The 13,875-nt window shown below is 39.9% G+C and overlaps 1 protein-coding gene across 3 annotated transcripts in view; it reads left to right on the top strand.

Annotated features, from left to right (window-relative positions):
* erc1b (ELKS/RAB6-interacting/CAST family member 1b) overlaps positions 1-13,875 on the top strand; it is a 788,812-nt gene that overhangs the window by 231,332 nt on the left and 543,605 nt on the right. For all 3 annotated transcript variants that reach the window (XM_078220074.1, XM_078220073.1, XM_078220075.1), the window contains one exon: positions 10,481-10,616. In XM_078220074.1, coding sequence (XP_078076200.1) covers positions 10,481-10,616 — 136 coding nt within the window. The remainder of the gene's footprint in view (positions 1-10,480; positions 10,617-13,875) is intronic.

Below are 13,875 nucleotides of genomic sequence, written 5' to 3'. Positions count from 1 at the left end.
TGAACAAGTCATACGGAATCAAAACATTAGCGCAGTTTCTTTCTCCACAGATGTTGCCAGACCTGCTGAGTTTTTCCAAGGCTTTCTGTTTTTATTTCAGATTTCCAGCAGTAGCAGTATTTTGCTGATATCGGAGAGAATGGGGTGTTGTGATTCGCTATTATCTTAGCAAAAAGCCAGCACAGACACGGTGGACCGAGTAGCCACCTTGTATGCTATAATGAGTCAATGTTTGATTGGAAAATGGCAAATTTCATGTTATAATAGATAACTTGAATTTTGGTTTCTTGACCTTACATTTTTGATTTCGGCAATATTGTTATTGAATCTTCGTTAACTTGAGCTATAAAATTCATTAACTTGTAACACCAAGCAAAATGGTTCATTTTGGACAAGGGAAGCAGTGTCCTTGGCAAATTGGTCAGGATTTCCGTTTTAACTCCAGGTCGGTTTTGTGTCGCTGGGTAGTGAGCTGAGTTTGAAACTCAGCAGCCCTTCTGCAGCATTGGAACTGCTTGCCCTCATCAAAATCACCCCCTCTGCAGCTGCTGCCTGACTGGCCCTGCCGCCCCCAGACCTCACTTACCCCATTTTGAGGGTATTTGATGCACCTTCACCCTATAGGTGCAGACCCAGGAGTGGCCACCACTGCACTTCATATCTTAATAAGGGCAGCAGCCACTTGTCCCAGGTCCCTCACCTGCTAATGCACGTCACCCCTGCTGCTTCGATAAAATTCACCCCAAAATTTACTTTAATGGAGCACAAAATGTTTCCAGAAATACACTTTAGTTTTAATTTACAGAGGATTTTGCATTCTAGTGCACAAAGGATGCATATAGGAGATATTATTTGATTAAATGATTGTGTTTGATAATGCCAGCTGCAGCTTTTATTGCATTTATTAAGCAGTTGTCTAGTGGGTTTATGTAGGGTTACAGTCAGCGCAAAGATGAAAGTGAACAATCTCAAAGAAAGTTAATTAAGATACAATACACTTCTAACATTCTCTTCAGAGTAGTTAACTAAAGTTGCTGTTTGTCACTATTCTACGAGCAAGGGAAAACATATCTGCCTGAAATGTTTGCTCTCTCTGCAGACTAGCTTCAGTAGACCTCCAGCCCACCTACTTTGATCTCTGTTCCTGTGCATCTTGTGCTAAAATAACCTTTATCTTTTTATTATCAGCTTATATAAAAGTCTTAGAACAATAGCATTTTAATTGGAGATTTTGTTGAAATTTATGAGCTAGTCAGGTTGAATGTTTAGAAGTTTTGTTTGCTTTCTGCTGCTGTTACAAATACTTTAGGATATTACAAATACTCATGCTTAATGGTCTCAATTGTTTGTATTTCTTGTGAGTTAATTATTATCCATGTTCATTTGCTGAAAGGGGAGGAAATGAAAACAAAATATGCTTTTACAATATGGTTACTTATTAACAAAGGAAAAATTTACTTGAAGTTTTGATTTGTTCTCCTCTGAAACTTTGTACTTTAGATTCAATGGTGATGCACCCATTTTTCAGATGCTAAATGGGTACTCAAGCCACCATAATGTTGGGCAGGAATTGCATATTTCTTACGAGTCCGTTCTGCACTGCCTTCCATATTGATGTAGATTTCAAAAAAACATCCAAAGTCCATGCCTAAACCAACGAGGCAAGTAATGGATCTAATGCTCGCTTTGAGGCCCCTTCTGCAATATTGGTATGCCCTGAGGCTGCATTTATGAAAACCAAGTATATGTGCAGCCTGATCTAGCCATTCAGACACAGGACCTGTACATGTCGCCAACAAATTTTTATGCCTCGAGTCCTACATTGTTTTAATTCATCCCCCAGCTAAATGAAGAAACAATACATTTGTCACTAACACAGATGTTGAAAGCTCAACATGAAGTTGCAATTTTTTTCTGGACAAAGATGATCAGGAATGGTACTCTTGATATCTTTTCCTTTGGCACTCAATAGTCAGGATTTGAGCACCCGTAGCCTTGATGCAACTCTTGTTCTGGTTCTTCATTCTCTTTTCAGCAACATGGCTGAGCCTCCCCTGTTGCCCTTCCTGATTCTTTTACAGAATTGGAAATTCACAGTGTAGAAAATTGCCACGTGTAAATCTTTAACTCAGTTTTGCTTAAACTACCGCACCTTCCTGGAAGCCTGATTATCATATTTGTTTGCCAGCTGATTATTGGTGGACGCACTTGGAGAGAATCCAGACTTTAGACTGGAGGTAAACTTTGAAATAGGCTGCCTGTTATGGGAGAAAGTGATTATAATTATGAGGGGTTTTGATAGAGTAGATAGGAGAAACTGTTTCCACCAGGAGTGTCAGTAAACAGAACACCGAAGATTATGAAGGGAAACTTTTTTATGCTGTCTGTGATTAGGGTTTGGAATGCACTGCCAAAGTGTGTGGTGGGAGGCAGGTTCCATTGAAGCACTCAAAAGGAAATTAGACTGTTAAAAAAGGAAGAATGTGCAGGCTTCTTATGGGGAGAAGGTGGAGTATTGGTACCAGGTGAGTTCCTCATTCGGAGAGCTACTGCAGATACGATGGTCAAGTGGCTTTCCTTTGCACCATAACAATTCTGTGATATAATTGTTGGCACATCTCATTAGTGCCAAATTATATATAGCTTGGAATTTGAAAAATTGAGATAAGTTAACACGACCTTTTAAATAGTGAAACTTTAAATGTATGGATAATTCTTTGAAGCATTGATGGACTTATGATGCACAAACAAAGTATCACCTTATTAAGAACATATGTAATTTAAAAATGAAGAACAGGAGTAGGTCATATGGTCGACCCAGCCTAATCCATCGCTTAATAAGATCACATGTGAACTTGTACTTTTCCACCCTCTGAAGACCCATTAATCTTGATCTTGAATATATTAAAGGATTGAGCATCCACAGATCCATGTGATAGAGAGTGCCAAAGATGCTCAACCCTCTGAATGGAGAAATTTCCCCTCATCTCATTCCTAAATGGTTGACCCTTTATTCTGAGGCCATGTCTCCTGCTTCTAGACTCACTATGTGGAGATGCCGGCGTTGGACTGGGGTGAACACTGGGGTGCTACCAAATAAACCTGTTGGACTTTAACCTGGTGTTGTGAGACTTCTTACTGTCTAGACTCACTAGCCAGGAGAAACAGCCTTTTAGCATCTACGCTGTCAAGCTCTCACCGAATGTTGTATGTTTCAATGCAATCATCACTTTTTCTTCTAAATTCCAGCGAATATGGGCTAATTCTTCTCACCTTTACTCATAGTACAATCAATCTTGTGAGCCTACATTGCAAACCCTCTTTCTTGGTAAGGAGATAAAAACACTGTCCACAGTACTCCAGGTATGGTCTCATAAAAGTCCTATACAGTTATAGAAATCGTAGAATTCCTACAGTGCAGAAGGAGGCCATTTGGCCCATTGAGCCTGCACTAACAACAATCCTACCCAAGCCCTATCCCCATGATGCCCCCGTATTTACCCTACTAACGTCCCTGACAGAGTCAATTTAGCATGTCCAGTCAACCTAACCTGCACATCTTTGGTATGTGGGAGGATACCAGAGCACCCGGAACAAACACACACACACAGGGAGAATGTGCATATTCCAAATTCTAATTGCAGCATGATTTACTCTTGTACGCCAATCTCTTTGAAATGAAGGCCAGTGTACCATCTGCCTTCCTAATTGTATTCTGTACTTACATGTTACAATATTAGTGTTGGGCCTGAGAATGGAGTGCAGCAGGTTGATGGTGGCAGGTTGGAGTGAATGAGTGAGGAGAGCAAAGAAATTGAGATGGCCAATGTCATGTCGGCAGTTTCAATCATAGACTCATAGAATCCCTACAGTGCAGAAAGAGGCCATTCAGCCCATTGAGCCTGCACCGACAACAACCCCACCCAAGCCCGATCCCTGTAACCTGATGTATTTACTCTGCTAATCTTCCTGACACTAAGGGACAATTTACCAATCAACCTAACCCTCACATCTTTGGACTTTGGGAGGAGACTAGAGCACCTTGAAGAAACCCAAGCAGACACTGGGAGAAGGTGCAAACTCCATACAGAAAGTCACCCAAGGCCAGAATTGAACTCTGGTCTCTGGTGCTGTGAGGCAGCAGTGCTAACCACTGTGCCACCATGCCCCAAATGAAAAGATCAAGAGAGGGTAAGAGACCGGAGAGAGGGGACCAGATGGAAGGATAATACTGGACAGTGAAAGGGTGTTATGAGTGGTAGTGGTGCCGGACACCTGGCCAAAGAATTGGATGCAAAGCCGAAGATAACAGAAGAAGAGCTGAATGTTGTGCCAAGATCAAAATTCATTAAGGTTGAGCCGTAAGGGGGTAAAGCTGAGTTCTTTGCTAAGGACAGATTGTACCATTATCAAACCTGGGTAGGCTGGAGGGTATCGTGAATATATGGCAAGCGGTGAGATTAGAAGGGAGAAGGAGTCAGAGGGAAGTTAAGGGGAAGAAAGATCTGGAAGGGTGTTGGTACCCATAAGCTGTTTGAGCTTGTAGTCCTTAACATGAAAGGAAGAGAAAAAGTTAATTGTAAAATCATCAGATGAGAATAAGGGTGTAATGAAACTGGGGAACAGGACAACTTTAAGATAGTGAGTTGGCGTTGCTGAAGACTGAAATTGAGTGTGTTTGCATTGTAGCTTATAACACTGAACCTGGATCTCAGAATGCCACAGTTGGAGGAGCATTGAATGTTCAGGAAATTTGATAGTGGTTCTCAAGTGAGTCTGAAGTGGGAGTTCTCTTTAGGAATGTCCACCTTGAAGTTCTGCTCTTTTCGGGGTTTCGGTTTGTCTCTTTTACTTTGTTCACCTTTGTTGCTTTAGATTTACATTCTTGTATTTGACCTGATATCTACCAAAACCCACTTTCACAGATACATTTCCCTCCTCAGTGCATATCTCTCGCTCTGACTAATTCTACTTAGCTTCCAATTGCCTTTACCCTTGGTGTTTTGGATCCATCCATGAATTCAGGTATGTCATCGGCATTGAATGTTCCTCAAACTGCTGTTCTTATGATCCTTGATTTTTTTAAATTCAGAACTGCCAGCATGATGTTGGCTGTCTCAATTTCTCTGACCTCCCCCACCTCCCCACTCACCCTATCCTATCTCCCTCTGAACTTAGGAATGCACTACAAGGTGCAAGTCAGGTACATGATAGAATGTTCTCCATTTGTCTGGCAGCTCCAACAACACTCAAAAAGATGAACGCCATTCAGGACAGAGTAGCGCACTTGATTGGCATTGCATCCATAAACTTAAAACATTCGCCCTCTCCAACCGCACACCCCCCCCCCCCCCCCCCCCCCCTTCAACTTCTCAAGAGCAATTAAGGATGGGCAACAAATGCTGGTTTTGCTTGTGATTCTCACAATGTAAGAATTTTTAAAAAGGACTGACTACAAACTTAATATGCATTTGATTATTATATAATCCTTGTGTTTTGGACAGTTTTGATTTTGCCCAGTGAAGACAACTAGATCGAAACCAGAGCTTCTCTCGTGATTTTCTATCAGTGGTTCACATACCTATTTGTAGGTGATGGTGGCAGGTTGGAGTGAGCTAGTTGTATCACGGAATGAGTTTTCTACCCACATTGTGCAAACAGCTGCACTGTAGAAAATGCCAAGTTTCTTCACATACATTAACTTCCTTCAAACTTTTGAAATTATAATAGTATATTTACAAAGTGTCTGCCAAACACCAGCAGATTTGCTATAACCAATTGAGAAAAGCATTCTGCAATGCACATCTGTATTGTGCAATATTGGTTGGGTTCATTTGGAAGTTATACAGAGAAAATGTAGCATTTCTATTTGAAATATTAGTACTGTGTGATTTCAAATTATTGTGATTGAATGGTTGTTGGGATTATACTTGTCTTAGAGATAGCCTGCACTGTTATTGTTTCCTTGTAAGAGAAATGCTGCCATCACCCTTGACAGGCTATACTAGGAGCTTAAACTATCAGTCATGCCAGCTGCCGTGACAAGACACAAGAAAAAATATGGTGACAGAATCACATAATTAAACCAAGCTGTTCCATAATCCATTGTGTGACAGTAAAGAGTTTAAGATTTCTCTTACAGAAACCCACATGGGAGCAGGTAGACTTGTGCGTAGTGTATTATGTTAGCATGAATTTCCTACTTGAGATCCAAAAACATTAATGTTAACAGCAAAGCTTAGACTTCAAAAATATATCCCGGAGCACAAGTGCTGTGGTGCATTGGTTTACTGGTCTGCACATTATTCCTGGCTGAAAGTATGCTGGCAGGATTTTTGCTCAACAGGTCACCAATCATAAAAAATATATTTGTCTCTGTCCCAGTGAGCCACCACATCAGAAAATAGAAACACAAAACTTCTGACCCACCTACAGTTCCAACGTTTACACTTCGTTTAAATCAATTCTGGGGTATGTTGAACTGATCAATTGTCTAGCTTGTCAATATCCTTATAGGTGATTACTTTTGCATACCTTTGCAGCAGGGATTGCTTTGTTGAGTTTAGTTTCTTTTTAAATCTCTGGGTAAAATAAGAGGCTTTCCAGGGAAGATTCCCTTGTGAACTGTCAACTGAATCAGTTATGATAGGTTCCAGGGACAAAGTTACATATAACTACATGTGCACTTTCAATCAAAGCTATGTTGAGGCAAATGAAAGTTGTCTGCTGTTTAGTATTTAATCCTTTGAGTACTACAAGACATTTTTTCTTTGCGCTCAAAATATGTGCATCTTTTGTTTAAAATAACATCTGGAAAACTGATTTTCAATGAATTTGCAAAGATTAATGCTTTTTGAGTAGAGCTTCTAAGAAAATTTGAGAGCAAAATAGAACTACTTCTTCTGCCCTCTTATTATTTTGTGTTTCTTGTTTTCTTTTGAATACAGCTCCACTATTGCGAACTACAGGGCCATGAGGGGCTCCACTTGTAGATTGACTTAGCCAACCCAAAAGGTCCATAGGCCAAGTGAGAGTTTCCCGGATCTGTCTGAAGAGCAATGTACAAGGAAGTTGTATTTCTGCAGGCAGGCTGTCACTGATCTCTGCAATTAGAATGGTTGATAGATAATTGGTATTGAATTCAGTATGTGCTGGATTGTGATAACAATACAAATAAAATAAATGATCATAATTCATGACATATTTATGAGCGATCATTAAAATAAAGTATTATTTCAGCACACAAATAATTACAATACATTGCAAAATGAATGTCTCAATTTACAGAATAGAAATGAAAGGTCTACTGCACTTTGCACTTTTTGTTAAAGTCCATTAATCATATGTTGTCAGGTTAAGTTTGTTGAATTCTCAATCATTTATATACTACTGATGAATTTCATAAAGTAGGGGACAGGATTGTTTGGCAGTCTATTTATTCTCGTCGTCTAGTTCCAGTTGTCTTTAAGAAGACCTTCTGCTTGCGAGGACAAATAGCAGTGCTTTTGTACTTTCCCCATCCCGTCTGCCAAAATGCATCACCTCACACTTCTCTGCATTTGATTCTCTTTGCCACTTGTCTGTCCAATATGTTAGCCTGTCTAGGACCTGCTACTGTTGATTGGTACTTTTATTTAGCCATACCTCCAAGTTTCGTATCATTGGCAAATTTTTAAATTTTAGTCTATATTCTAAGATTAAAGTCATTTATATATAGCAAAATAAGCAATGGAGCTAGCACTGGGCCTTGGGGAACACCACTGTTCGCTGTCCTCCAGTCTGAGAAACAGCCATCTATCATGACTTGCTGCTCTCTGTCCTTAACCAATTTTTTTGTCTGTTGCACACTGGGTCTTCTATTCCATAAATTTCAATTTTGTTAACCAATCTTTTATGCCATCCCTTGTCAAAAATCCATGTAGACAACATGTACTGCATTCCCTTTATCAAACTTCTCTGATACTTCATCTATCTCTAACTTCTCTGAATATTTTATATCCTTCTATATTAAACACCCAATTCTCACCATTTTTAAGTCACATTTCCATTAATGCCACTACATCACTCCCACATTGCTATGTGTGCTTGTGATTCACTAAACTTAGTCACAACACTTTGTGTGTTTATGTCTATGCACTGTAATCCTGACTTTGGAATCCCCCAGATCTTCTACCCTAATGTTACTACTACTTGCTCGAGTGCTGACAACGCACAATTGCGAACAATTGCTCTGCAAACTGAATATCTTTAGGCAGAAAACAAGAGATGTGAATTGAATAAGAATAATTGTTGATAAATTGTGCAATATTGTGTGCCCTTGTGATTGGTGGAGAAGGATGTATTGGAGTGAAGTGTTGAGAGTGCTAGGGGAGTGCTGTCAGATGTTATGCAGAGAGGTGAAGAATTTAAGAGCTGAGCTCACCCTTGCTGCTCTTCTGGGGTCTTTGAAGCTTGCGGTGATGCTCTTAAGCTTAGTACCTCTCTCCAGGCCTGTTGTATGTAAACTTTTGGAATCTTCTTTCCATTCCAAGGAATAGAACAATGTTTCTTACCCACTTCTTATCCTCCCCTCTTCTACTCGGACCTCTGGCAAGACAATGAATATCTTGGCAGCTCTGTGACTTGTTTGGAAGAATCAGTCAGCATTCTGGCAAGGATGAATGCAGTTTTCCCTCTTATAGGTGCATTCAGCCTTTATGTAGGTCTTAGGAGGTCCTTTGGAAATCCACCCCTGCAAGTGGTTGAATCGCCCTCTTCTGATATGGTCAGGTGTGCCGAATGTTGCTGATACGTGGGTTTGTTGATTGCCGTCCAGCAAATCCTGTTTCCAGATTAAGTTCCCCATTATGCCATATTTTAATTGAGATAGCTATACTCAGTCCTCTCTTCTGTTAATCTGCATGTAACTGCTCTTGGTAGTTTGAAAGAAGAGTAAGTTCACTTGCCCATTCTCACTTTGCAGAAATCTCTGTTTGCTTTCTGCTTCCTCCTGATGGCTTGCTTTTTATGTTAAGAATCACAGTCATAGGTTTTCATGCAACTCAAGAGAACTGCATAATTATATTCCTGAAATTTTAAAGAAGGAATAAAGGTAAAAATCACAAAATTGATACTTTAATGTATTAAAAGATAATTTTTGCAAAGTTTATGAACAATTTAAAAATTGCTGTACTTAATCCCCTTGTATGTTATCTTAACTCTACAAATTCTAGAAAGCAGTTTGGAACAACAGGTAGATTTGTCAGAGCTGATGTTGAGCAGTGCAAAGAAGGGATGCCTGGAGTTCTCAACTTGGTTGGAAGAAGGAAATATCATTATCATGATACATCTTGGGGAAGTTTGTTTGTGTAGTGTCACTTCCAGTGGACAAGCAGTGGGCTGCTACCTGTTTGTCATTCTTCAGTTATAATCAATAGGCCTGTGGCTCTCCCTGCCCCTGGGAAGTTGACATAGTCTGCAGAGCAATGCATGTGAACAAATTTCACCCCACATTTTTAGTGGAATTAAAAAATTGCTAGTCTGGATACCACATTGTAGGAAGGGTGTCAAGGCCTCCGAGAGCGTGCAGAAGAAATTTACGTATTTAAGATAGTTGGCTAAAGAACCAGAGGGTGATGAGAATTTTCTTACATTGATTGCAGAGATAGGAAGTGACTAGGCCGTGGAAGGATTCAAACACAAGAGTGAGAATTTTAGAACCGGAAACCAATATAGGTCAGCAAAAACACAGGATGATAAAAGAATGGACATAATGCGAGTAAGGATGTGGGTAGCAAAGTTATTACGATCTGGAATGCACTGCCTGAAGGGGTGGTGGAAGCAGATTCAACAATAACTTTCAATCGGAAATTGGATGTATTCTTGAAAAAGAAAATTTTGCAGGCTATGGGGGAAGAGCAGAGTAGTGGGACTAACTGGATAGCCTTTTCAAAGAGCTGGCACAGATATGATGAGTCAAATGACCACCACCTATAATCCCAGTAAACCTACAAGAAGAGCATCTTCTCTAGCTGACTTTGGTTGCACAGTTGCTGTGACTTTTTGTCTGTACCACCTGGTTTTCGGAACCCTAAAATAGGTTCAGGGAAAGGGTGAACTGGAAACTTTTGTTGTCTTCAGTGAAAATGTATTCCAACTTGATACTCTCATGGTGAGAATGAAATTCATTTTTCAAGTTGCTTACTTATAACCTTGGAGCTAGATATCAACAAGTTTTAATTGTGTTCTTTTGTCCCTATTCACAATCTCATAAACTACAGTTGAACAGGTGAATCAATTAATTCTTCATCCTATATTTATGTAACCCTAAACTCAGCATTTTGTCCACTTCTTGATTGTTGCCACTCCATTTTCAGGCAATAGATGGTGTATGTTTGTTGTGCCGAAATGCCTCGGAGTTGAGTGCTCTGCTGTAGGAGTTACTGACTTGAGCGAACATGTTTTAACGTCTAATTTCTTATCTTTAAAATTTCTGCTACAGACAGATGAAGGAACAAAGCAAGAAGTTGGCCAACCTGAAGCACAAAGAGCAGGTGGAGAAGAAAAAAAATGCCCAGCTGTTGGAGGAGGCACGCCGAAGGGAAGATAACTTAGCTGACGATTCCCATCAGCTCCAGGTATGAAGTCCAGTCACTCTAATTTGAGTTGCATTTCAACAGACTGGTATTTTTCCCGAGCAGCTTTGGATGCATCATTATTTCTGTTCTCTGGAAATTCCTTGCCTGTCGCTGTTCAGGGAATGAGTTTCCCTAGTTCTCAACTGGTTTGCGGGAAAGAGCCTTTCACTATTTATTGTGGAACATTCCATCTTTGGGATTGGTAAAAACTAATATATTGTCAGCATATAGGGAAAACATATGTTACAGTTTAAATTGAGGGATCTTTTGCTAGAGATGTTTTTGTAATATCCTAGTTTTCAGAAAACTTTGCTATAAAGTTTAGAGAGGGCGAACTGGGACAGTTATTGTTCTTAAGTGAAGTGTAATCCAGGCGCAGAACCGTTTTGGTGAGAATGAATTATAAACAGTTCCAAAGCCAGGTTATCTTGTGATTAATCGTTTTACATCAATGCTTTAAGTGGTCAATTGAAGGGACACATTTCTGTTTTCATATTGTTTCAGGGAGTATTGTTCATGTCTGTTATTTGTTTAATTTACCTCCCTATCTCTGTGAACTCGTATTGCTCCCATCAACCTATCCCACCTTCCCCCTGTCACACGCCAGTCACCTGAGAACACTACCTTCCTCAAGACTCTGGCATTCTGTATATCCCTGCCCCTTGTCACTCTACTGCCCGTAGTCATTACTTTTGTTGTCTGGGCTTTATGCTCTTGAAATTGCTTTCCTAAACCTCTGTAGCATCCACTTCTGACTTTGACTCTCTTTCAAGGCAATCTCTTTGACCAAGCTTTGGTTGTTTCCATATCAGGATATTGATTTTGATGATCAGCCATGATCAAAGTGAATGGTGGAGCAGGCTCACGGCCAAATGGCCTACTCCTGCTTCTATTTTCTATTTTCACCCCTGGTAATATTTGTTCTGTTGTTGTCTCATACTTCTTTTTGTCTGAAATACCTAGGGACAATTTTATTTTTTAAAAGTACTATGTAAATGCAAGTTGTAAATTATTGCAATGGCCATTAAAATGTTGCAGATGGTGAGTGCCTTTTTGTTTCCAAAACATTAAATTGAAGGATATATGAACCAAATTTTGCTGCAGAAGGACATCTGGTTAGATGTTAGCAGGTTAGACTTGCCCTTGCATGTTCAGGCTTTTAATTTTTTTACAAGTCAGTTGTTAACTGATAATGTTGCAATGAGAGCATGGGCATCTGTTGGCCTGGGTGAACAGGGCAAGTAACTGTATATCTCCTTAAGCAAACACCTTGAAGGATTGTAAAATTCATTGTGCAAAGACTGAAAAATATGTATAAATTAGAGTGGGTAATTGAATTTCAAAGCAAGTACTGAAAGAGAGATGAAGGGAATGAAAAAATGGAGACAAAAAAAGGCAAGGAAAAATAAATCTTTTTAGAAAGAGTTTAAATTTCACTATTCTAAAATCTCCAAGGTTCAATGCACAATAACAATTAATTTTCACTGCATTTTAATGGGAGTTGGATTGGGTGAGTAGGAGTTGTTTTTTGTGGACAAGCTGAGCTTGGAGAAGTCATGAGGGGCGATGGGGAGAAGCAGAAAACAACATGAATTCAGGGCTATGGCAGGGTGAAGTTACAGGAATTTTGACCTGGTAGGATAGGGGAAGGGAAGATAGTGTTGGGCAGGATGATCCCAATCCTAGTGACAAAAAAATCCATGAGCTCGTTACTCCTGTTGTTTGAGGTAAGGATGGGGGCAATAGGGGATAGGAATTTAAGAAGGTAGCTTGCAGTAGAGAAAATATGCTGTGGGCAATCTTTCCATTCAAGGATGATCCTGGAATAGTGACCAGTTTTGGCAGACAAGAGCAAGACCCAAAAGTGCGATATATGGCAATGAATGGCTAAACCAGTTGTCCACCATTTCTAGATTCCTTTTGCCTGGTCGCTCATGCGTAGGAACTTGCAAACCAACTTGTATTTAGCCTGTGCAGGAACTTCCAGCTTGTTACGCAGCCATGCATCCTATGGGGAGCTCCATTAGCCAAATTTACATTACGGTCATGATATCAATGCAGTCATCCACAGTAAGCTCATTGGTGGCAAATGAATGGACATCCTGGAAGATGATGCTGAGACAAATGGTAGGGGCTCATCCATTGGCAGAGCCCATAGGGTCAGGAATGGGAATGGAAGGAGACTGGTAAGATTAGACCCCAATGGTTCGGTGGGAGGTTTGGCAGGAAAGTCAGAAGGAGCAGTTGGAATTGCTGCTCATAAGTAATTGAAATAATGATGTAATGCAAAAAAACTATGACAGGAAAGGCAGTGGAAGTAATTGGAGTGGTATAAACTCACTGTGGTTGCAATTTCCCACAATGCCATTTATTTTAGAAAAAGTGAAAGAAACGTAAATGTGCAATATGCCTTCCTCTTTCATTCCCCCCCCCGCCCCCCCAACAACATTCCCCCCCCCCCACCACCCCACCCCAACCAAAAAGTATTTTTTTCATGTGCCAATCAAAGGATTTTTAAATAATGGAAACCTCGAAGCATTCAGCTCCAGTTCCTGACTACGTTGCTGTCATTACCGTTAGTTTTATAGATTATTGCTGTAGGGGACTGTAAATTTAATAGAAACAGAGCATTGAGTTTAAATTTCGGACCATTCCAATTCCCAGGACAGTGTAAATAAAACTTGTACAATTTTAATGTAATATTCGGTATCCCAGGCCAGGCCACCATTAACCCTGTTTTTCCACAGATGCCAATTTTAATCCCAGCAATACAAATCCTTTTTGTACCAAAAATGAAAAGTTTGTTACTTGTTCTCATTGCAGTTTTCAATCACTTAACGTGCCATTGCTGATGCAGTTTTAATAACTTGGGAACTGTAGGCATAACATAATGCTGTGGTAATGGATCCAGAAAGAATGATGTAAAGCCATACTAACATGACAACAGTGCTTTGAAAGGTGATCTACAAGTTCTTCCAGCATAGAGCAGCTCCTGAAAGATTGAGGAAAATACCAGTAAAAGGTTTGATGTTAAATTGACAGAGAGATTGATGACAGATTGCTGCAAATGTCACACATACTTAGGTATGATCTTACTTCTATAAACAGCATATTAGATGTCACCAAATGAAGCAATAAAACCAAATGCAAATGTAAGCTGTTACAAAACTAAGCAGAGAGTGACATTGATTTAAAGGTCAGAAATATGTTATACGATCATCTACTTAGATTTGCATAGAATTTTGAATTCTTGCATTCA

This window comes from Mustelus asterias, chromosome 9 (genome assembly GCF_964213995.1).
Source record: "Mustelus asterias chromosome 9, sMusAst1.hap1.1, whole genome shotgun sequence".
Lineage (NCBI taxonomy): Eukaryota > Metazoa > Chordata > Chondrichthyes > Carcharhiniformes > Triakidae > Mustelus > Mustelus asterias.
The sequence above is the reverse complement of the archived record's forward strand: the minus strand, read 5'-3'. Positions and strand labels throughout refer to the sequence as shown.